This window comes from Bufo gargarizans, chromosome 2 (genome assembly GCF_014858855.1).
Source record: "Bufo gargarizans isolate SCDJY-AF-19 chromosome 2, ASM1485885v1, whole genome shotgun sequence".
Taxonomy (NCBI): domain Eukaryota; kingdom Metazoa; phylum Chordata; class Amphibia; order Anura; family Bufonidae; genus Bufo; species Bufo gargarizans.
The window spans coordinates 62,332,643-62,357,693 of record NC_058081.1 but is presented as its reverse complement, the minus strand read 5'-3'; the positions used below and the strand labels follow the sequence as shown (position 1 = coordinate 62,357,693).

The window sequence follows — 25,051 nt, the reverse complement described above, 5'->3', positions numbered from 1 at the left end:
GCAGTACCTGGGACAGATGTTTGAGGTGTTCTTCCCAGGTGGGGCTAAACACCGCAATATCGTCCAAATATGCTGCAGCGAACGGTTGCATTTCCTCCAGCAGGTCGTTCATAGCCCGCTGGAACGTGGCAGGCGCATTTTTCATTCCAAAGGGCATCGTCGTAAATTCGAAGAGCCCGAAGGGAGTGATAAAGGCCGACTTCTGCCGCGCGTCCGGGGCAAGAGGGATCTGCCAGTACCCCCGGCTCAGATCCATGATTGATAGATAGCTGGCAGCCACCAGCTTATCTAGCATCTCATCGATGCGAGGCATGGGGTAGGCGTCTGTAGTGGTTACAGCGTTCAACTTCCGGTAGTCCACGCAGAACCGCGTTGTCTTGTCTTTCTTGGGTACCAAGACGACGGGTGCCGCCCATGGACTACAGGACCGCTGAACGACCCCCAGTTCTAGCATTTCCCCCACCTCACGCTGCATGTCCGCCTGCACCTCTGGAGAGACGCGATAGGCGGATTGCTTGATGGGGGGATGTGCTCCGGTATCTAACCGGTGAGCGACCAGATTGGTCCGTCCCGGGATACCTGAGAAGGTCCGGTGGTACCGACCTAACACCTCCTGTAACTGCTCTCTCTGGGACGGGGAGAGCTGCGGGTTGACATTTATGTCCCCGTCCGTCTCCCGGGTGTCAGCCAGCAGATCTACCAGAGGGTCTGTCTCGCCCTGTTCTAACCGGCTGCACACTGGGAGTACATACTGGGTTCTATCGTGGTGAGCCTTCAGCATGTTAATGTGAAAGGCCTTCTGTTTTCTACCCCCCATGTTCACCAAGTATGTCAGGGGGTTTAAACGCTTCTCTATGGTGTATGGCCCCTCCCATGCCGCCTCTAACTTATTGTGCCGTATGGGAAGAAGGGCATAGACCTTGTCTCCAGTTTCAAATGCCCGGTCTCCCGCGGTGCGGTCGTACCATAGTTTCTGTTTGGCCTGGGCCTGGGCCAGATTCTCCGTTACCATGGCAGAGAGTGACTCCATTTTGTCTCTGAACTTCAGGACGTAATCCACTACAGAGACATCCGTGGGATCACCTTTGCCTTCCCACGTCTCTCGCATCAGCTGTAGTGGCCCTCGGACGTTCCTGCCATACAGGAGTTCAAACGGGGAGAACCCGGTGGACTCTTGCGGTACTTCCCTGTAGGCAAACAGCAGATGAGGCAGGTACCGTTCCCAGTCCCCACCCTGCGACTCAACGAATGTGGCCAGCATCTGCTTTAATGACGCGTTAAAGCGCTCGCAGAGGCCGTTGGTTTGCGGGTGGTATGGACTGGAGACGAGGTGCGTCATCTGGATCTTTGCCGCCAGGGCGTTCATCAGTTCAGACATAAACTGGGGTCCCTGATCTGTGAGCATCTCCGCAGGGAACCCTACACGGGAAAATATGGAAATTAGCGCGTCTGCTACCTTGTCTGCCCTCAGGGAGGAGAGGGCGACCGCATCTGGGTAGCGAGTCGCGTAATCCACCAGCGTCAAGATGTACCTCTTGCCGCTGTGGCTGGGAATGGGCAGAGGTCCAATTATGTCAACACTCGGTGAAATGGCTCACTTATGATTGGCAGTGGACACAGGGGAGCCTTGCGCGGATTCCCAGCTCGTTTAACCCTCTGACAAACCGTACAGGAGCGACAATAATTGATGACATCTATCCTCATTCTAGGCCAGTAGAAATGCCCCTGAATACGGTCAAGTGTCCTGCGAACTCCTAGGTGCCCTGCCAAGGGGATGTCATGTGCGGATTTCAGCACATGCCCCCGGAAGGCACTAGGTACCACAAGCGACTTGGTACTCACGGTCATTTCGCCTTCGGTGGGTTGTATCGCCTCACTATACAACTTCCCACCTTCCCAGTACACTTTGAACCCGGCCCCATCCGCGAGGGGCTCAGCAGCCTGTCTTCTGAGACCCTCGAGGCTAGGATCGGTTTGAAGTGCGTGCTCGAAGGCCGCCTGATCCGTTTCAGCCAGCTGGCCCGTGGCGTACGAGGCCTGTGGCTGACAGTCACCCTCCCTGGGGTCAGAGGAGTGGGAGGAGACCGGAGCCTCTTCCCCCTGTTCTGAGTTCAAGTTTTGGGTGGCCCGACTCCGAGTCACAGCTAGGACAGGTATGACTTCGGAGCAAGGCAGATTAGCATTTTCAATATCACATGTAGAAATCACATTAGCAGGTACGTCATGCATATCATCAACATTAATATTGGATACATTCAACCCCCCTCCCCCAGACTCTTGCCCCCGGGTGCCAAGCACCTGGGTGGGGGCAGAGGGCGGACCCCCTTCCTGGGATCCCGAGGGGTTCGTGGCGGGTTCATAATAGGATACCAGCTTGCCTAGATCGGACCCCAACAAAACAGGAACTGGTAGCTGGTCTAGGATACCAACTACCTTTTCTTGAACACCCACCCCCCAGTCGATGGAAACCCGGGCTTGGGGAATGTGAGAAAGAGTGCCCCCCACCCCAGTGAGGGTGAGATACTTGTCTGGGATGATGTCCTTTGTGGGCACAAGGTGCGGACGCACCAGGGTGACATCGGCTCCCGTGTCCCGGAAACCGGCGACTAGCTGGTCATTCACTGTAACAAGCTGGTGATTGCTGGTGATGGGGTGAATCTCCTCCCCACCGGCGAACAAAACAGTTGAGGATGATGGTTCACGCTGGGATGCGCTGGCTGGCTGTGTCTGTCGTGGGCGAGGTACAGGTGGTTCAGATGCTGGCTGTGGCTGTCTCCGCTCAGGACAGTTGAATTTCATATGTCCAGGCTTGCGGCAGTAGTGACAGGTGATTCCATTAGGTGCCCCAGGTCTGGAAGCAGTAGCTGCACTTGGTGGTCTCTGTGGTGGACGGCCCACAGAGGCAGGGGGGTCTGCCCTGACATTGGGCAGACCTCCTCTCCAGTGAGATGGTGCAGATTTACGCAGATCGGGCACTCGGGTTGTGACAAAAGTCTCAGCTAAGTCTGCAGCAGCGGTTGCTGACGCAGGCTTCCGTTCTAGCACGAATTGTCTCACATCCGCAGGGCAAATACAAAGAAGCTGGTCTAGCACCATCAAGTCATCTAGGATGTCATAAGACCCTTTTGTTATGCCTAAAGTCCACTGGCGGAATGTAGTGCGTAAGCTGCTGACCACATCCGGATAAGAGTCCGTACGATCCTTTTGTAAGGACCTAAACCTTTTCCGATAGACTTCAGGGGTCAGCTGGTATTTAGCAATGATAGCGTCTTTTATGGCGGAATAATCTTCATCCTGCTCCATGGATAACTCCGCAAACGCGTCCAGCGCTTTGTAGCGCAACAGGGGGGTCAGGTGTCTGGCCCACTGCTCTTAGGGGCAGACGATACTGACGGCAGGCTTTCTCAAAGGATCGCAAAAACAAGTCTATGTCAGTGTCCTTTTCAATGGGAGCAAATTTAAATTTTGCACTCACGTGTGATGCTGCTCCTTCTGCAGGAAAGTTGGGTGATGAGCTTCGGCTGGGTTGATGTATTCTGGCCATGCTCAGTTCATGCCGACGTTGGCTTTCTGCAGCAGCGGCCTCCCTCTCAGCTCGGCGTTCTTCGCGCTCAGCCATGTACTGCAGGTACTTTACCGGGTCAGTGTCCATTAGTTTTTGGAGGGCCTGCTGCATCATAGGGTCTGTACAAATAGTCTGGTACTGGCCGGTTCCGGGTGAGTACTTAAAGAAAAATTAGGATCCGTACTGAAATACTGCGCTGGGGGGCCAACAGGGCCCGCAGGATGTTCCCCCTCCGAGTAGTCAGGATTCTCAGTCTCCGGTTCCTCAGGACTTGAGTCAGATGGGCCGGTGTCTCCCGCAGTAGACACATCCAACAGCCGCAGTTGTTGGTTATCCCATCGGAACAAGTCTTTTATCAGGTCGGTCTTCGTCTTGCGACCGACTTCAATGCCCCGTTCTTGGCACAGATTTTCCAGATCTGCCAAAGCCATTTTCTTGTATTCCCCGGACATTTTCACGCCAAATAAAAGATAGATAAAGAAAACAAGATTTCGGGGAGGGTACTGGACTACACAGTCTCTCTGTACACACAGATAAATGTATTGCACTCAGCCACACCACCACCAAATTGGTTTGGTTCTGACAGAGGTAAATTAGTTAATCTCTGTTCAGATGTTCTAAACACATGCAAAAAGGAATCCCAGTAGCTGCCTACCAATATGTGACGAACTGCGACCGCCGCGGCCACAATACGTCACGAAACCGTCACAGCGCCCCTAGTGGTCAATCCGCAAACAGGCCTCCCAGCCACTTTCAGCACACCAACAGTCTAACTTGAGTCCGTACAGTCGATAGGCTGAAAGCGCAGGGAGTGGACCTCCGATTGACCGCAAGTAAGCGTGCGACGAACTGCGACCGGAACTACACACAGGGTAGTTTAACTGCCACCACCTCACAATTTATGGGAGCGAGGAACCCACTAGCTAGATAACACAACCGAGTAGCTTTCTCCTCGGAGAGGCTAGGGTAAGTTTTTGCAGTGTTTGAAAACAGGCATATGGCTAGAGAAATGACTTGGAGGTCATTTATTATATATCTATATACAATACAAATTATCACGATGCACAGTAATTATTAACACAATAATAAAGGAAAGTATAGTCCAATAAACAAAAGGGAGAAAAGGAAGAAAATACTTAGGTTCCGCAGAAAAGATGTCCGTTGGTGAAATAGTCAGTTGCAGGGGTAAAGTCCAAGAAGCCTTTGTCCAGTGTAATATGCCTTCAGCCCACAGGTTCTCTGGCTGAGGCCCTCTTTAGGTGTTGTTAAAAGTGGAGAACTCCTTTAGCAGATTCTAGGTCTGTGTTATAAAGGGTCCCAGAATCAAGGCGGGGAATTGAGAGTCCGCCTGCTGGGCAGGCTGTATTCCTGAGGTGAATGTCAGTTCTGAAATATGGCATGTGCCATATCGCGGGATGTCTCCGCTGTACACAAGTAACAAGCACATATTCACATTCCCCACAAAATATGGAGTTCAGGGATACCAAATATTACTATTATAACTGGTTCTATGATGGGGTAACACCATAACTTTATCTGGGTACATCTTAGAGTTATGTTTGTCCTATGTAAACATCCAGTGAATTCTGAGTGACACGATGATGTAATTTTTACGTCCGTAAGATGCATGGGCTCTCTTAAAAAGGTAAAAATCATATCTCAGATTCATGTTGCAATCTGGGAAACCTTGGTGCCGGACTGTCTGCAGCAAGTTATCTTACAGACCCTTATGGCAGCGACACCAATCGGCTCCCCCCAGGTGCCGTCTTCACACCTAGCTGTGATATCTCTTCAGACAGGAAAGTTCTTTTGTCAACCTGAGGAAGCCAGCTGTAATTGCGTTATCTGTTGGGCATCTATTGACTGACTTGAACAAAAGGACTATGTTGTTCTCTGGGTACAACAGAAGTACAGAAGGAGACGCTCTGAATAATCAAATTGTAGGTTCTGGGGCCTAGGGAAATAGTTACTGTTTAATAGACCCACTGTTCAATAAGGCAGAGTAATATTGATAATATTGGGAGGACAGTTCAATATTCTCGCGGATCATCCGTGACACTGGGCTCTCTAAGGCCTCTTTCACACTTGCGTTGTCCGGATCCGGCGTGTACTCCACTTGCCGGAATTACACGCCGGATCCGGAAAAACGCAAGTGTACTGAAAGCATTTGAAGACGGATCCGTCTTCAAAATGCTTTCAGTGTTACTATGGCACCCAGGACGCTATTAAAGTCCTGCTTGCCATAGTAGTAGTGGGGAGCGGCATACTTACAGTCCATGCGGCTCCCGGGGTGCTCCAGAGTGACGTCAGGGCGCCCCATGCGCATGGATGACGTGTCCATGCGATCACGTGATCCATGCGCTTGGGGCGCCCTGACGTCACTCTGGAGCGCCCCGGCAGCCGCACGGATGGTAAGTATGCTGCTCCCCGCTCCCCACTGCACTTTACCATGGCTGCCAGGACTTTAGCGTCCCGGCAGCCATGGTAACCATTGAGAAAAAGCTAAACGTCGCATCCGGCAATGCGCCGAAACGACGTTTAGCTTAAGGCCGGATCCGGATCAATGCCTTTCAATGGGCATTCATTCCGGATCCGGCCTTGCGGCAAGTGTTCCGGATTTTTGGCCGGAGCAAAAAGCGCAGCATGCTGCGCTATTTGCTGCGGCCAAAAAACGTTCCGTTCCGGAACGGAAGACATCCTGATGCATCCTGAAGGACGGACTGTCCATTCAGAATGCATTAGGAAAATCCTGATCAGTATTCTTCCGGCATAGAGCCCCGACGACGGAACTCTATGCCGGAAGACTATAACGCAGGTGTGAAAGAGTCCCTAAGAAGAAAAAAACGCCCCTCTGGGCACCTTCAGGACACATTTACATATCAATCAAAGTCGTTTTTTGCAGTAACTGCTGGACGGATTTCAAGATAAAAGAGCACAGCCTAATCCAGGTAAGCTGTGCTTCATGGCTGCTTTAAAATCGTTTTTTGGCTTAGGGGAGGTGACAGAATCCCTTTAAGAAAGAGAAAGGAGAAGAAGGAGGAAATGGAAGATAGGCATTGTGGGATTCTGGATAGTAAGGTGGTGATGTCTGGACCACAGAGGTAGATTTGTGTTTCGTCAGCATAAAAGTGATACTGATAGCCATGGGACTCTAAGCTGTCCCAGGCCGAGGGTGTAGATAGTTATAGGGACTGAGCGTTATTATGAACACTCGTTTGGCCTATTATTAAATGGGCCTTAAGCCTCCACCAGACTCCTGGTGACCACTTTTGTCCCTTGAGAAAAGGATTGAACTTGTTGAACTCCAACATGCTTGACCCTTCTTCACCTGAATTCTCTTGCTGGGGTATTTTCGGGATCCCCCCCTCTACTTTACAATTTATTTTAAACTAGCACCTGTATCTCTAATTTCACGTAATTCCTTTTCTTTAGTTCTCTGTCCACCTCAATGACATTGCTGAGGTGGTCGCACATGCCCAGTTCCATCCTTTAACTGCCACCTGCCATATCTACTGTTAGATGCTGTGAAATTTACAGGGAGATGAAGCTGTGGCTGAGAGGACACATCGCTGGGAAAGGACATGCCCTCTGAGCTGCCAGCTTGAAATAAATCTAGCAGAGCAATAAATGTGGAGATCTCTGGATCCATGTGAGGTACAGGGCTGGTTCTAGCTTTGTAAGAAAGAGACAGACCAGTACTATATGATGTCTCATTTAATTTTTTTACCTGAATCTTGAGATATGAAAAATATTGTTGCTTCATGCATGGAGGCAGGGGTGAGGGAATGGAGAGCCTCTGTTTTTAGACTATCATTCACCCCTTCCCGAGCTCCGCTGTACATGTATGACAGAAGTTGGGTCTTTAAATATGACGCCCTCTCCAGAGTGCAGCGCGTGCCTTAGCTGCCAGGTTTCTGCAGCAAACACCAGGGGCTAATGTTTGTGGTCAGCGTTGACGCAGATCAGACATTTAACCTCTCAGATGCTGGGGTCAGTTTGCACCACGGCATCTGTGGTGGCTTTCTCTGAGAGCAGTTTGTTCCCTGTGGTGGCTTTGGTCCTTCTGAAGGATCTGAAGCTACCACTGAAATAGTTCCTATGGAACCCATGCCTGAACCCATGCCTGTATTGAATATCCCATACACTGCAATGGTAATTCATTGCAGTCTATGCTTAAAGCGATCTAACGATCTCCTGTTCAAGTCCCCTAAGGGGACTTAATGTAAGTGTAAAAAAGGGGGGAGCAATTTTAAAAAAATATATATATTTTTTTTAAAGTTTAAAGGGAGTCTTTCACCTAATCTGAGCGTTTTATACCGCTCAGATCAGGTTATAGACTCTTTAACCCTCATTACGATCATACCTGTCTCTTATGTGTCCCTCGCCCAGATAATGAAAATAACACTTTTTAAACTTATGCAAATGACCTTCTGAAGGTGCCCAGGGGCGGCGTTACTGGGCGATGTGCCCAGAAAAACACACCTCCAGCCGGCGGACGTCACGAGCGGCACCAGAGGACGGCGGGCTGGGAACTGGCCCGCACCTGCGCACTGCTCTGCCCATTATGGGCAGATGAACAGCTTTTCATATTGCGCATGCGCCGGCCAACTAAAGACAGCCGGCCGGCGCATGCGCAATATGAAAGGATGTTCCTCTGCCCATAATGGGCAGAGCAGTGCGCAGGTGCGGGCCAGTTCCCAGCCCGCCGTCCTCTGGTGCCGCTCGTGACGTCCGCCGGCTGGAGGTGTGTTTTTCTGGGCACATCGCCCAGTAACGCCGCCCCTGGGCACCTTCAGAAGGTCATTTGCATAAGTTTAAAAAGTGTTATTTTCATTATCTGGGCGAGGGACACATAAGAGACGGGTATGATCGTAATGAGGGTTAAAGAGTCTATAACCTGATCTGAGCGGTCTAAAACGCTCAGATTAGGTGAAAGACTCCCTTTAAGCATATATGCCATGTTCGTTGCACCCTTGGAAGATAAAGCTTGTGGGGCTCTAAAAAACAATGTTCTTTTTTTTTTTTTCCTAGGCCTGGACCCTTCATCTTTCCTTTCTTCTTATGAAATTATAACGCCCCAGAAAGTGACTCGTCTAAGAAGAGATGCGTCTGGCTCCTTAAAGGAGGTAACTAAATTTTGTATCAGTGGTCTTATGGGTACTTTCATTGAGTCACCGAAAATACATGGTATAGAAGGTGGACATCTAGACTAGGGTTTTAGGTGGCAGGCATGGACTTTACTACATCACAAACCCAGCAAATGTTCGTGGCCCCAGAGATCAGCAGGGCCCTCTGCTGACCACAAGCTGTTGGCTAGAAAAAAAAGCACAACTAAATGTGTAAACATACTGCCCGTGCAGAGGGTATGGGCGGAGGGTGCCTTCCCAGCAGTAGACCATTAGCAGGAGCTTAGCGGTGCATCAGGGATCCCCAGACTCCTGGGGCCCCAGATGAGCAAAATCTGCCCCTGTAGGTAGATGGTCCCCAACTCCTTGAATTTTACTTGTTGGGTCTACTTCCAGTAGTTTTTGGTAATAACATCTGTTGGAACCATAATGGCAGCCATATTGTTCAGTACTTAATTTAAAGGGGCTGTCACCGTCCTGAAAAAATTAAATTAGGGATGGCCATGCAAAAAGCCCATTGTACTGCTCTGTTCATCCTAACTCTGTCCTCACCTGGCCAGAAGTGTGACGTACAGACTTCCCCCATGTCACTGCTGGTGGCCAATCAGTAGGTCTCAGTGGTGATGTGTGCAGGCATGGCACCTGACCGCCGAGGCCACTAACTGGTTGGTTGTCAGCGGTGACATATGGGGAGTCAGCATGTCACACTTCCCGCCCGGTGGAACCTGGAGCTGGTGGGAATGGAGATGCACCACAGGAACTGGGATGACCAGAGCAGGTCAGTGGGTTAGCTAGTTTTTCTTTTTTCAGAGCCCGGACAACCCTTTTAAGGTGATGTTCACGGATTTTACAGCGGAATTTTGGACTGGACAGCTGCACTGAAATTTCGCAGAAAATCTGCCAGCGGCTGTCTCCTTTCTGCCTCCCATTCGTTCATTGGGAGGCAGCGCTAAGGATCACAGAGCAGTGGCTTGAAGCCACAGCTGCGTCGAGATGGGACATGCCCCATTGAGATGCTGTATATAAGAGGCAGAAAAAAATGGCCATTGGTGAGTTTTTAGCACCAAAATTCCACTTTATAATCCATAGTGTGAACGTTCCGTAAAGGATACACATTTTTACATAATTGGTGGAGTGGGTTTAAAAAAAAAAAAAAAAAAAGAGGGACCTCCCGGGTGCCCCACCACTGCCGTGCCAACACTTACCGTATCCCTGCTGGTCTCTGCTTTTCTCGTTCCACCTCCACACAGAGGAAATCCCTGCTCAGCCAGTCACGTGGACCTGTGAGGTAAGTAATCCATGATTTTTTTTTTCCTTCATAAAAGACGTTACACGAGGCAGTGATCGACAACAAGCATATTTGGAAGATGATCCCTCGAATTGAGGGGACCTCCCAGGACCTGTTGTGACTAATCATCTTGGCTGAAGAAGACTTCTGAAGGATTTATGATCTGCAGGGTTCTCCCCATTTATGGGTGCCCCCCCATTCTTGCATTATGTTTTTTCTTTGCTTGTCTGTGTGATATACCGTATATACGGATACTGCTATAATCCCGATAACCACAGTCATTGGGTAACTGCGCTCTTGTATCTTTTAGGGTCTTTCCTATGTCATCCAGGCTGAAGGCAAGGAGCACATATTACATCTGGAGCACAACAGGTATTCCTCTCTCCATTACTATATAACATGGAATATATGAAAATGTTGCTGTAGTGGGTGTGTCTCCCGCCCTAATGTATAACATCCCTATATTAGGGGGCAGCATTTTATGAGTTATAGGGGAAGATTTATCAAAACTGGTATAAAGAAAAACTGGCTTACTTGCCCATAGCAACCTATTAGATGTATGCTTTCATTTTCCAAAGGAGGTCTGAAAAATGAAAGGTGGAATCTGATTGGTTGTTGTGGGCAATATCAGCTTTGATAAATCTCACCTATAGTTTGTATATTGCAAATAAAAGGCAGTATTATATAACTACTATTCCTGTACTTGGGGGCAGAATTATAGTAGTTATAATTTTGTACATATAAGGCAGTATTATAGTAGTTATATTCTTGTACACAGGAGCAGTATTATAGTAGTTATATTCTTGTACATAGGAGGCAGTATTATAGTAGTTATATTCTTGTACACAGGAGCAGTATTATAGTAGTTATATTCTTGTACATAGGAGGCAGTATTATAGTAGTTATATTCTTGTACATAGGAGGCAGTATTATAGTAGTTTGATTCTTGTACATAGGAGGCAGTATTATAGTAGTTATATTCTTGTACATAGGGGCAGTAGTATAGTAGCGATATTCTTGTACTGTACATGGAACAAGTATGCTTTCTGGTGTAGTATAGATAATCTGTCCAGGCTCATCCAGTAAATGTACAGTATCTTACATAACCGTTTCCTGTCTGGGTCAAATTGCATCTATCAGCATGTTCACTTTATTGGTTAAGAAAGAACATTTCTCAAAGTGATGTTTTTTTTTCTTAACTTCTTATCTTCCATTCCTATTTCAAACACAATAGAACAGATAACAAATGGGCAAATACAGAGCTATGCATAAATCTATTTCTGTACAGTAAGCACACCCAGAGAGAGAGCAACCATAGTTCATCTTAGCACTTAGAACTGAATGATTACACTGTTCATCCTGTGCCACCTGTTTCATGAATGTAAGTTCTGTTATGTAAACGTTTTCTCTCATTTTGCTGGTTTAAAGAGTAAACTTTTGTAAAACTTTATTTAAAAATTCTCTAAATAGTCAAAAAATGATTTTTATTTACAGATGTGCCCGGCCAGGATTTAGCTGACTTGAGTGGGCCCCTGCCTGAGCCTGTTCCGCTCAGATGTAGGCTCTCTATAGCACATTGCTACCATTGTGTTATTGAGTTTTCTGCTGAGCGAAACAGGCTCAGGCAGGAGCTCACTTGGCTCAGCTAAACCCTGGCATAACACATCTATGGAGGGTACAGGGTATCTATGTGCTGTACCAGAATTTACCCAAGCTTGAGGAGGGCATAGACAGGAGCAGCAATGTGTGCAGCTTTCACTGCGGCTCCAGTGAAATCCATACTCCTCTGACATGGCAGCGCTTTACTAGAATAATGGTTTTAAGGTGCGATAGCATCCAGGACTTTGGGTGCCTATTTGAGTAGGAAAACCACAAAATCGATTAACAAAATATATTATAGTCATTTTTGGGCTGTTTAGAACGTTTTTAAAGAAAGTTTTGCAAAAGTTTAGTTACTTTTTAACATATTTTCAAGTACTTAAAGAGAGTCAACTAATCTGAGTGTTTTAGACCGCTCAGATCAGGTTATAGACTGTTTGGCCCCCATTACAATGGTACCTCTCTTGTCTGTGTCCCTCGCCGAGATCGTGAAAAATACACTTGATAAACTTATGCAAATGAGCTTTGGCAAGTGCCCTGGGGCGGCGCATGCGCAATATGACTATGCCTATTCCTCTGTCGATAATGGGAGGAGCAGTGCGCATGTGCGGGCCAACCCTGGAGCAGCGCAAGCACAAGTTCTGGGAGGCACAGTTGGACGTGATAGTAGGAAAGAAGGGAGGGCTGAAAGAAGCTGCCCCTGGGCGCTTGCAAATGCCGAAGGTCTTTTGCATAAGTTTTTTATTTTTCTCGGCGAGGGACACAGACAAGAGAGGTACCATTTGTATTGAGGGCCGAACAGTCTATAACATGATCTGAGCGTTATAAAACGCTCAGATTAGGTGACAGACTCCCTTTAAGAAATTCTGAGGGGTTCCAACTTTCAGCTGCAAAAATTGTCTTTTAGTGGACCATACATTACATAGACAGCCCACCAATGAAACGATGTAATGTTTATTTTGTCCTGTGGTGGCACTGCAAACATATTGAACACTTGCTACCAGGTTTCCCAGCAGATGACCACTGATCTCGGTCACCCAGCAGCACGAGACCCTGTAATCAGCTAGTCTTTATGTATCAAGGCAGTCATTTCTTCTACTCATAGAACTGGGGGACATTCACCTATTTGCTCTCTTCTATGCTCTCCCTGCATAATTCTAACATATTGTTCATGAAGCAGGAAGCGCAGAATGCTATTGCTATAGATAAGGGGCACCACAAGTATATCTAAACACCCCCGGTGCTTCCTATGTGCAAAAAAACTATATGTACAAACCACAGCACACATGCAGAAACAGCATGCACCAGAAAGAGCAGGATGAACACTTCTAAAGGTCTTTCCTAGATAATATTTCTGCAGTTTGCAAGAATACTTTATTTATAAATGTCAGACTATCTCCTGTAAGCAGTGCTGCCTATGTGGCTGCAATATGGGGGCTCTTAAAGGGGTTGTTATATGACAGACAGTCGCTGTGTCAGCAGAGAGGTGTTTTCTACTAGTGGATGCAGCAGCCTTACGTGACAGCCATTCAGCCTGTACCATACTATTACATGACCGACCCTTCACTCTGACTCTTCGAGGACAGGGTCCCAATTGGGGGCCGTCCATTGAGCCTAACTCAGCTAACATAGCTTGTGGGCAGGGTTATCCCATTTACTGTAAGATGTCTTGTATTTTAGGTTTAGCTGCTTTTTCACAAAGTATTTCTCACAGTGACCTCATAGTTCCTTGCACTCCCACCAGTCTGACTGCTACTCCTACAAGGCCCCTCATCCCAAGACCTCAATGGTGTCTTAGCAAATTATTTCAGATCCTCGCAGCATCCGGTCTTGTACATTTTCAGAACGCCAGCTGGTTGCATGAACACCTTCTCCTCGCCCATCACCTAGCTTGTGAACAAATCTAAAACTTCTGTGCTTAGTGGATAATTTTACATTTGGGTTGAAATTTCCATAGCGTCTTCCACACCCATCTGCAGAATGAGCGCGGGAACGTAGATTTCAAATCTTTGTATGATTCCTAAGGATGACAAGCCGTGCATGGTCCATGAACATCCTGCAGACATTGAAGGTGGTTTGCACTAGAGAAGTGGTTTGACTTTGATCTACAGTTTTTATGTTCAGGAAATTGATGCTTCTGCTTCTTTGTACGCCTATAAACTAAGAACTTTTACAGATCAACACAATTTGTGGTGCTTTCCCACCATTACGGTCTTCTGTCTCACCTGGTCCCCCTACGTCTTCCTTCCAGTCTATGGCTGTTTTTGACAGTATTCGATGAGGAGGCAGTCTAGAGGAACCGCTAAGAATAGTTGATCTTCGAAGACCATTTGTCCTTAGGGTTACTTAAGTCCATTAAGGTTTCAACTGTATTATTCCCAGAATTTGTGGGGCTGTATAATGTGCTAGGCATCCAGCTGGAAAGGGAATTAGGGTTAGAACATTATGATATAGTTCTGGATCCAGGGGATACAATTTCTCCTGGTGGAGAGCACCTGGTAGGTGTAAGGAATCTTATAGGTCACATGATGCTCCTCTGGGCAAAAAGTTTAACAGATTAGCTCTTTTCTAAAAAAAAAAAAGAAAAAAAGAAAGAAAGCTTAGCCTGATGCCACCAGATTTAAGGTAGCTATCCTATAAGTAAAATGTTTGACCTTTCCAAACAGGCCTTGAGACATAGGTTACATTAGCTAAGCCAGTACCTCATCTGCAGACTGCTGTTTCTGGGTGATTGCCCCTCATCAGTGCAGAGCAGAGAGAACTGGCTGAGACAGGTGAGAGGCCTTTGTCTGGGAACCCGAGGGGACTATCTCTTCTTGTCTTCTTGTGGAGAGAACATAGTAGGAGCATTGCATAGCCTATAAGACTCCTAATGCATTCTAGGTGCTCTCCACAAGGAGAAATAGTGCCCCTAAATCCCAGACAAAGGCTTCTCACCAAGTTCAGCCAGTTCTTTCTTCTCTACACTGATGAGGAACAATCACCCTGAAAGAGCTGGCTGCATGTGAGGTACTGGCTTGGCAATATTCCTAAGTTATGACTGAAGGTCTGTTTTAAAAAAGATCGAACCGTGACTTGCAACAGGGATGCCCAACCTGCGGCCCTCCTGCCGTTGAAAAACTACAATTCCCAGTATGCCTGGACAGCCTACAGCTACTAGGGCTTGCTGGGAATTGTAGTTTTGCAACAGCTGGAGGGCCGTGCATTGAGCATCCCTGGCTTACAGGATACCTACCTTACATCAGAGGTAGGTGGCATCAGAGGCTCAGCTTTCATTTATTTTATGGAAGGAGATTTAATTTGCTCACCCCCCCAAGAGGAGCATTGTCTGGCCTATAAGACTCCTTCTCCACAAGGAGAGAGCCAGAACTACTATGACACCCATGCTCACACACACATATATTCCCTTTGCAGACCTTGATAGCACAGTGTCTGGCTTACAGATCCCAACATGACTTGTTTGTCGTCTTTCTTGGAACATCTCGGAACGTTTCTGAAAAGTTTCACAGGAAGAAATGATGTAATCGCTGGCCGGCAATCAGAAATGTATTACAGTCTTGTGATGAAGTGTAATTATTAGCATAAACATGGACTCCGGTCTGTATGGACAGCAAGGCCTCTTCTCCTGCTTGTTCACGGCTCCGGGAGTTTTATGGGTCGCACTGTCAATACATCATTTTATTTTTAAAATGGCATTTTTTAATTGATTGCTATGGAGCAGTCCACTAGGTGCTACACATTCATCTATTCATGACTTGCATGAGATGCTCCTGGTCTGGTACTAACCAAGCACAGAGATGGCACTGTTCTTCATGTCCAGAGGCTGAAAACTGGTCCATGCCTAAGGACCCAATCGCTGATTGCTGATAACGCATCCACTGGCGCTCATTTGCACCAGCCTGAACGATCAGGCCTATGCAAACTGAATGTGGGAGGAACGATTGTTACTGCTGTCATTCCTCCTTCATTCTGTTCTATGCATTATGATGAAAGATGGACATCAGGCGACAAATAAGCTTTTTCCCGTTGATTGACTGCACAATTATACAGGAAAATTATTGGGAACGAGCTTTTCCATCAATACCTGTCCTGATAATTGGCCCACAAACCATTCAGCCTAATAGGACCCTAAGGCTGCACATAGTCTTCAGATAACGATGCCTCCTGACCTTCTCCCCATACTCATGGAGCTTGGCTAAGCTTGCATGTCTTCTGACTGGGGAGAGGGTAGACATCTCTGGCAGCACCTCAGTGTCAGACATTGAAATTCAACATACTGTAGCTGATCCTTCGGCTAAATTGTGACACCCCATATTATAATTTTATATTTTCTAGACAATCCTAGAAGAGTGAAGTAATTTAGCGTGTACTTATCTTGCCTGTGCCATAGTCTACACCTGCATTCACAGTTTTGCTGATTGTCATTGGAAACCGTCAACAAGCCTGTTGACGGGTACATCCCTACAAAGCTTAAACAGGTTGTCTGATTTCATTATGTTGATGAGCTGTGCTCAGTATAGGTCAGCAATATCCGATCGGTGGTGGTCTGACTTCCCGCACCCCCACGATTAGCTGTTTAATGGGGCCATGGCGCTCATGCGAGAGCTGCGTCCTCTTCAATGTTTACCTCTGGACTCATCGCCCTGCCTAAGACCCAGGGCAGGCGGTTACAATGATGTTATTACATCGCTACCGCCTGTGCCATTCTACTATTTCATAGGCCTAGCGGTCTATGGCAGTGAGCAGCGAGGCAAGGAACCATTGGATCCCGCGTCCTGCCGCTTTAATTTAATTATATTGCCGTCCTGAGGATGACGATACAGTTGAATAGCCTGTGGTCGCAACGTTCAGGGCCCTGGAGTAAACATCCGAGTGATGTTTCTGTGGTAGTCTGAGAAGCGAAGCAGCCATCTTGAATGACAGGAGCCAGATAATCAGCAGATGGAAAGGAGTTCACAGGTAAGTGTTCTGTTCCTTCCCCAGTTAATGTGATTTTTTTTTTTTTTCCTTTTAATAGTTAATACCTTCCTTAACTTGAAATTGCAGCATCGACAAGGACAGTCCGTAAGGTTATGCAAATCGAGGATGTAGTAGGTGTCACTATGATCTCCAGATGATAACATTTTCAAGCACCTAGCTCCAATCTGTGGCATGTGGGAGGGCCATAAAAGCCAGATTGAAAGCAAAGTTTTTTAGCCACATGAAACCTCAAAAATCAGGTCAAGTCATGTGGCATGATGGTGTGATGCCTCCTGTTCGTGGACGTGCCACTTATCTCCAATTGGACGGTGACCGAATCCTTGAACTAAGAGACCTTTATCAATCCGGCAGATAACTGCAGGCCTAGGACGAGATGTCTGCCGGTGGCTGGCAGAACATTCCTCAGACAACCATTAACCGCATTGGAGTGTAAATGCGCGTATTTCTGCGTGTGGTGCTCATACTTGATATTGACTAAATTAAGATTTTTGAATATTTTCTTCCCATTTTATTATCATTTGCATATCATTAACATGTCTATCAAATCTGTGATTTCCTTAATTCCATGACTTTTCCTTCTTGATGTTGCAATTTCAGTGTTTTGAAGAGTGTATATTGCAGCAATATGTTTTTATTTCATACAATCTATTTTTTTTTATCTTTACTGTGAATAATAATCATATGTCCTATTGTCACGCGCATGTCAAAGTCCATAATCGGGTGGAGCAGAAAGTGTAGGATTTATTGCCGCTGTTAAAGAGCAATTTCAGCTTTGACGTTATTATGAGTAGAACAATAAATGTGTCACAGGCAGAAGCCTCTTACGTAAAGGATATCTTTGTATATTCACGTTTCTGATACTGCGCTTTAAATACCGTGCATGGACATAAAATATCATCGTTGACTGTAGCCACCACTAGAGGGAGCTTAGGGTTGTACTGCACACTGGGACTACAGAGTCACTTTGGCAGCAACACACTTCGCACAACCAAAGATCGGTTGTGAGGTCTGTGTGTCCAGGATGCTGCTGCCTTTAATAGCTCTCTGTTATCAGCACATCTTAATTTCTGGACGGATTTCTGCTTTTGCAGTCCATGAGGGATCTACTTTCCCTTGTGCCAGTAGTCACTGATACTGAGGAGTGTGTGAGTTCTCTCTGCTACTATAGGAAGGTGGATCATAGAGAGATCTAATATAGCCAGGAGTAATGTACTGTATTGCAGAAGCGGCAGGACAGCCAGCTGATTACAGGAGTTTCACAGACTCTACAACAGCAAAGTGGATGTGCGATCCAGTTCTGTTTTTCTCCCCTTGATATATGCATGTTGAATCTTTCTTCTTTATTACTGGTATCAGCACTCCTCCCATTCGGCACAGGTGGTTTTAATTTCGCAGAAGTCTACATATAAGTGGTAATTGATAAATCACTGCAAGGGGTGCACCACAATGATATGCAACTGACAACACTGGCTGATCCCTCAGGCAATGTATTCCAGTCAGGAACACATCGGAGCCCTTTTGCACCACCGTCAAGGTATCTCAGTGTGGCATGGGTCCTACCACTAGACTACCTATGGTGTGTGAACACGGTCTGACTGGTGCGAAGATCAAACTCGCATACCTCCATAGTGAGATCACTCATGCAGTGGGAGAAGAGATAGGGCTGCAAGCCCCACCTGTAACAGGCCATGCGATACAGGCTACCGGGTGCAACAGAATGTTACCAGCATTGCGCAATGGCACATTCCATACATATAAAGAAAAATCACTAAAATAAAACTGCCTAAATGGGAGGAAATGCTCAAAAACCCCAAACACTGTGGCGTGTTTATAACCTGGGGAGCAATTCCTCTGCATGTGATCCAAAAAAAATGCATACAATGGAGGATGTCGGCAGCGGACCATATGCACCACAAAGGCATCCTACACAAGATGGAGTAGTGTGTGGATGAAAATATACAAATGCATAAATCACTTCAAAAGGTGCACCACAAAGATATGCAACTGACAACACTGGCTAATCCCTCAGGCTGATGTTAAAAACTGAGACTTTAGCCAATGTATTCCAGTCAGAACCTTCCGTGCAATGCATGATTTGAAACCATGACGGCGTTGTGTTCTACCGACAGTGACCTTTGAAACTGTGGTCCCAGCTCTCTTCATGTCATTGACCAGCTCCTCCCTTGTAGTTCTGGGCTGATTCCTCACCTCTTTTATCATCAGTGATACCCCACGAGGTGAGATCTTGCATGGAGCCCCAGTCCGAGGGAGACTGACAGTCGTCTTTAGCCTCTTTCATTTTCTAACAATTGATCTATTTTCACCAAGCTGCTTGGCAATTGCCCCGTAGCCCTTTCCAGCCTTGTGGAGGTCCACAATTTTGTCTCTGGTGTATTTTGACAGCTCTTTGGCCTTGCCCATGGTAGTAGTTGGCGTCTGACTGTGGGGTGGACAGGTGTCTTTAGGGAGCTCAGACAGGTGCTACTAAGTTAGATTATTGAGTGGAGTAGAGGTGGACTTTTTAAAGGCACAGTAACAGGTCTTTGAGAGCCAGAATTCTTGCTGTTTCTCAGGTGTTCAAATACTTATGTTCAGCAGTGCAAGACAAATAAATTCTTTAAAAACCATACAAAGTGACATATATATATATTTTTTTTTATATTTTCTCAGAGTGGGAATGCACCTACAATGTGAATTTCAGACCCCCTCCATGATTTCTAAGTGGGAGAACTTGCAAAATCGCAGGGTGTTCAAATACTTCTGTTCCTCACTGTATCCCAGATAGTTTATACTTAGGTATCGATATGTGCGGCAGTTGTGTTAACTACATTAATCTTAGATTTTTGTGGCTGCTGATTTATTTTTTGCTGGCAACTAACTTTGTTGCTAGTTTTAATAATTTGTATCAACCAACAATTGTCTTGATCTGATCTGCGTCTCTTAATATCAACTGCCAGACTATAAAGCTTGGTTTGGTTTGTTAAATTCTAAGATCACTGGTTACTATTTATTCTTCCCCACGCTATCCTCCCTTTACTTTATCAGATCAACTTGTTCTTTATCAGTTGGGGGACGCCTGCAGGTCGAACCCCTTACTTTTTCAAACACTAATATTCCCTGATATTAAAACAAGAAACAAAGCTCCCCCAACATGTTTCGTCACTTATGTGGGTTCAGTACAATCGGGAACATATAACCAAGGAGGAGGTATAAAGAGGAAATTTAAGAAAAGAAGGTATCAAACACCTAAAAGACAAACGAGAGAAAAGACAGAAAAAAGATCAACATGCCTGGATACAGAAGGAAATACACAACAGATATTATCCAGAGCTCAAACCTCCTCTCGGAGGATAAAAGAAATAAATACAAACCTCAATACCACTCCTATGGTATCACTTGGTGGCTCACAACCCTTTGTTTTTACGCACTCATCAAATCAGATGACAGAACAGCGATGGGGTACCGAACCCGTCAGGGGAGAAAAATACGACCATGACCATTTTTGTAGACCATCCAGGAGTACAGCTACGGGATTGAGAGAAATGGGGTTACAACAAATAAGAGAAGAATTAGATTATGAGAGACCAGAAAATAAACAGATTATAAATCTATCATCACACATTTTAACCGAAGCGGAGGAATTCTTACTGTCAAAAGGTCTAACATTTTCACCAGTACCATTATGCGACAAATTTATGTGGATGAAAGACATCAATTTATTTGCATGAAAACTTGCCCTTCATAAGATGCATTTACACTTGGAACATGATATAAAATGAATACAGGAAAAGGAGAAGGAAAGTATGGAAGCTTTGGAAAGCTTACTACATGAAAATGAGGGCCTTGAAATTCCTCCAGATCCGCCATTCACAACATTGAAACTTACATCAATCAAAATTGACGCCACCCTTTTCTCAGTGTAAGGAAATAGATACATTTGTAACCTTAGTGACGCAAGATAAACAGACTTTAAAACTCAGAAAGGAACAAAGTAAATCTAATCTAACCCCTTCAGAGAATGGGGCCTTGGAACAACTGAGTAAAAATGAAACCTTGATAATTAAACCTAGTGACAAGGGAGGTAATATTGTGATACAGGATAAACAAGATTATGTCAGGACGGTCCTCCGTCTTCTGAATGATAAACAAATCTACCAAATTCTCTCTACCAATCCCACTGAAAAATATCTACAAGAATTAAAAGAGCTTCTCTTACGAGCAAAAAATGCTAAATTTGATCAGTATAGATGAGTTTCAGTACTTATCTAATAAAGCTCCGACTGTCCCAACATTTTATGCCTTACCTAAGGTACATAATAAGAAAATACCAGTGCCAGGTAGGCCCATAGTGTCAGAAAACGATAGTCTAACATAAGGAATAAGTAACTACGTTGACCAAGTGTTAAGATGTTTTGTAACAGCACTTCCCTAATATATAAAAGATACCAAAGATCTTCTCCTAAAAATCAATGATATGTCTCTCCCTCCAAACACTTTTCTAGCAAGCTTGGACGTGGAGTCCCTTAACAGCAATATACAGCATCGTCTGGGTCTAAACGCAATAAAATACTCTCTAAACACAAAAAGTGTCACTTTTCACAAACGCAATGATTTTGTTTTGTCACTACATGAGTTTATTTTAGAACATAATTATTTTAAGTTCCAGGAACGGTTCTATAAGAAAATAAAGGACCACAATGGGGACGGCATGTGCACCGACTTATGCAAATCTTTTTATTTTTTTAGGGTGGTGGGAAAATCGCGTGGTGTTCACTGATAAGATGGCTCTATATACCTGCCACATTATTTATTGGGGCAGGTATATAGATGACATCCTCATCTTTTGGGAGGGCAGTAAATCACTTTTTCAGGATTTTGTTGACAATCTAAACGCTAATGATATTGGTATGAAATATACACATGAGATGCAGGAGGAAGAGATTTGTTTCCGTGATCTAAAAATAAAAAAATTGGAAGATGGCAGTCTGAATACAGACATTTACAGGAAATCAACGTCATCAAAGAGTTACCTACACTGGACCAGTTGGCATCCCCCACTATTAAAAAGAGGGATACCAACGGGAAAGTATCTCAGAGCATGGAGAAATTGCTCAGAGGAGAACTCTTTTATGGCTGAAAGTGGGGAGCTATCTCAGCGATTTCAAGAACTTGGCTATCCCATACGTCCCCTTAAAGGCTTTAACAATGCAAAGATGAAAAAAACTATTAGATCTTTTAGATCCAAAGCTAATGAAAAAAACTGAAATAATAAGATGCATAGGAACATATGACGGTTATTCTAAAGAAATTAATACCATTCTAAAGAGGCATTGGCATATATTAAAATCAGATAGAGATTTGAAATCGGTTATTAGTTCATACCCGAGCGTAACCTACCGGAGAGGACCTAACCTCAAAGATCATCTCGTGCAAAGTCATTATCGAGAACAGAAGGCATGCAAAAAGAAAAAGAAAGATGGCCCAACGGGATCGGTACCATGTGGGGACTGTTCATTTGTAAATTTATTTTGAGAGCACAGTTTTTTTTCTAATCCAAGTGATGGCAAAAGATATGAAATAAGACAACTTATAACTTGTAAGACTCAGGGGGTAATCTATGCTGCTATGTGTACTTGTCCCAAATTGTATATGGGAAAAACCACGCAGGAATTGAGACGGCGCAAATAAGGATACATCGATTGCACGTCATATCAAATATTTCCATCAAAATAATCCAAACAACCTAAAATTCTGGGGTATTGAAAAAAGAAAAATGGGACCAAGAGGGGGGAATTTGGATATAAAATGACTACAAAATGAGGCCAAATAGATTAGGCCTCAATAAGGGCTTTTCATTCTCAGCCTTCATATAAACAGGGGATGATGATAATAATAAAAGTTAAAAATAAAAAAAGATACCTAATTGAGATATTTAAAAAAAAAAAAAAGTCGCATATCACACTTCAATCACCTGATCGTTTCTAGAGAAAAAAGATTTTTTTTTTTTATTTTTTTTTTTGAAATTAAAGAAGAACAACAAATAAGAGATGATAATTAAAAATATGAAGGGACGATCAGGACAAATGGAAATACATGAAGGTGTCCTGTGTTAAAAGTAATCATGTTGGTGAAGAGATTATATAAAAAGATTTTCAATTGATTGATACTCGACCATGATTTCTAATGATTTAGGAAACAGAAGCCATAATTTGGAGAAAATAATTTAGGAGTAATTCTAGATTATGATTAGAGAATAAAATTTAGGAAGTAGAATAACTTATAGTTGATATGGGATATATACATTTCAAAATAATGGGGATCAATATATGTACAGCTATGCCTTCAGTTATTGTATTATTTTTTTAGATCTCTCAACCCCTAATTTTAATTCCACTCCAAATCTCCATTTTGACACATTACTAATTTCTGGTGATCATGGTATAGAAGATAATGTCATCCATCTCAAAATATAGACATTAATGAGTGAATAAAAGTATGGAATGTAGCCGGTATAACATGATTCATTTTATTAGAATACAGTATGATCAAGTCTCCTTTCTCCTTCATATGGTGATACCTGATAGTAAGAATAGCACTAGTAGGAAAATGAAACAAAGTCTATAGACATGCGCAGAAAGGAGAGAGGGGAAGCATAGCGTGGCGAGAGGGTAAGGTAAAGCGCTTCAAGCGCCCTAAGTTTCGCACGCAGCGATGTATTGGACAACTTGAATCAGCTTGTCAGAGGAAGAGTCCTCACCTATAGGTCTCGTGATCTTCATGTCCATGTTCCCTAGGTGATTCGAGGTGTCAATCTGGTTGCGAGCGTAGTGAGTGGGCAGAAGGAGGAGAGGAGGATCCTTGGTTACTATAAAGATTTGATTAGCCCACCGCTCGTATTACAAGCTCCTAACCCCTGAAGACGCCACATGTTGGGGGAGCTTTGTTTCTTGTTTTAATATCGGGGAATATTAGTGTTTGAAAAAGTAAGGGGTTCGACCTGCAGGCGTCCCCCAACTGATGAAGAACGAGTCGATCTGATAAAGTAAAGGGAGGATAGCGTGGGGAGGAATAAATAGTAACCAGTGATCTTAGAATTGAACAAACCAAGCTTTATAGTCTGGCAGTTGATATTAAGAGACGCAGATAAGATAAAGTTAAAGCTGGTGGCTATAAATTACTGTACTGGCAACAAAGTTAGTAAGAACAAGCCAAGAGTTCCAGTCTGGCAGTTGATACGAAGACTCTGATAAGATCAAGATAATTGTTGGATGTTACAAATGATTAAACTAGCAACAAAGTTAGTCAGCAGCCACAAAGATGTAAGATTAATGTAGCGGAGGAGTGTGTGAGTTAACACCACTGCCGCACATATCGATACCCAGCTATAAACTATCTGGGATATATATAAAGGATCTGAAAAAACAACACACCAATGTTTTTACTGGGCTTTTAATGTCACTAAGGCTTTTTTGTAATAATGTAGCACAGAAGAATACAGGATACATTTCATAAGAGATATGATACAACTGTGTCTATTTTAGATGGATATAATAACATTTAATTTTTATAACCATCAATTTAGGCCTAAAACAGAATGGTATAGCTTAAGGCTATTTGTGTATTCGGATTACGTGGTTTAGCATTGTCTTGCTAAAGTATGCAAAGCCTTCCCTAAAAGAGACATTGTTTAGATGGGAGAATATGTTGTAAAACCTCAATATACTGTTCAGCATTGATATGATGGGTCCTTTCCAGATGTGTAAGCTGCCCACACCATAGGCACTAATGCAACCCCATACTGTGCTCTGATAACGAGCTGGATGGTTCCTTTCCTCCTGAATCTGCAGGACGTGTCATTTGTGGTTTCCTAAAAGAATTTTAAAATTTTGATTCATCTGACCACAGAACAGTGTTCAATTTATCCTCAGTACATTTTACAAGAGCTTGGTCCAGAGAAGACGGTGGCATTTCTGGATCGTGCGGACATATGGCTTCCTCTTTGCATACCGCAGCATTCAGTGGTATTTGTGGATTGTACTGTGAGCTGTGTTCAAACAGAATGATTTTGGGAAGTTTTCCTGAGCCCATGCAGTCATTTCCAGTGCAGAATCAAATCTGCTTTTAATGCAATACCACTTGAGGGCCCATAAGTCATGAGCGTCCAATATTGATCGTCAGCCTTGTCTACTCTACACATGGATTTCTCTGGATTCTCTGAATCTTTTGATGAGATTATGTACTGTCGACGGTGGGATATTCAAAGTCTTCTCAATTTTACATTGAGGAACACTTTTTCTGAAATAGTTCCACAATTTTTAGATGCAATTTTTTGCAGATTTTTAAACCTCTACGTCTCTAACATGCGTTTATTTTTTTTATACCCAGTCATGTGACTTATTAGCAATATTGCTCCTCAGGCAGTTTTTTTTATTAGTACCCTAGGCTACTTTTACACTTGCGTTAGGTGCATATCCATCATGGATCTGCACAAAT

At 44.5% G+C, this 25,051-nt stretch overlaps 1 protein-coding gene across 2 annotated transcripts in view; it reads left to right on the top strand.

Moving 5' to 3' along the window:
* Positions 1–25,051, top strand: part of ADAM9 (ADAM metallopeptidase domain 9) — a 109,430-nt gene that overhangs the window by 24,218 nt on the left and 60,161 nt on the right. For both annotated transcript variants that reach the window (XM_044279046.1, XM_044279045.1), the window contains exons 2-3: positions 8,597–8,691; positions 10,290–10,351. In XM_044279046.1, coding sequence (XP_044134981.1) covers positions 8,597–8,691; positions 10,290–10,351 — 157 coding nt within the window. The remainder of the gene's footprint in view (positions 1–8,596; positions 8,692–10,289; positions 10,352–25,051) is intronic.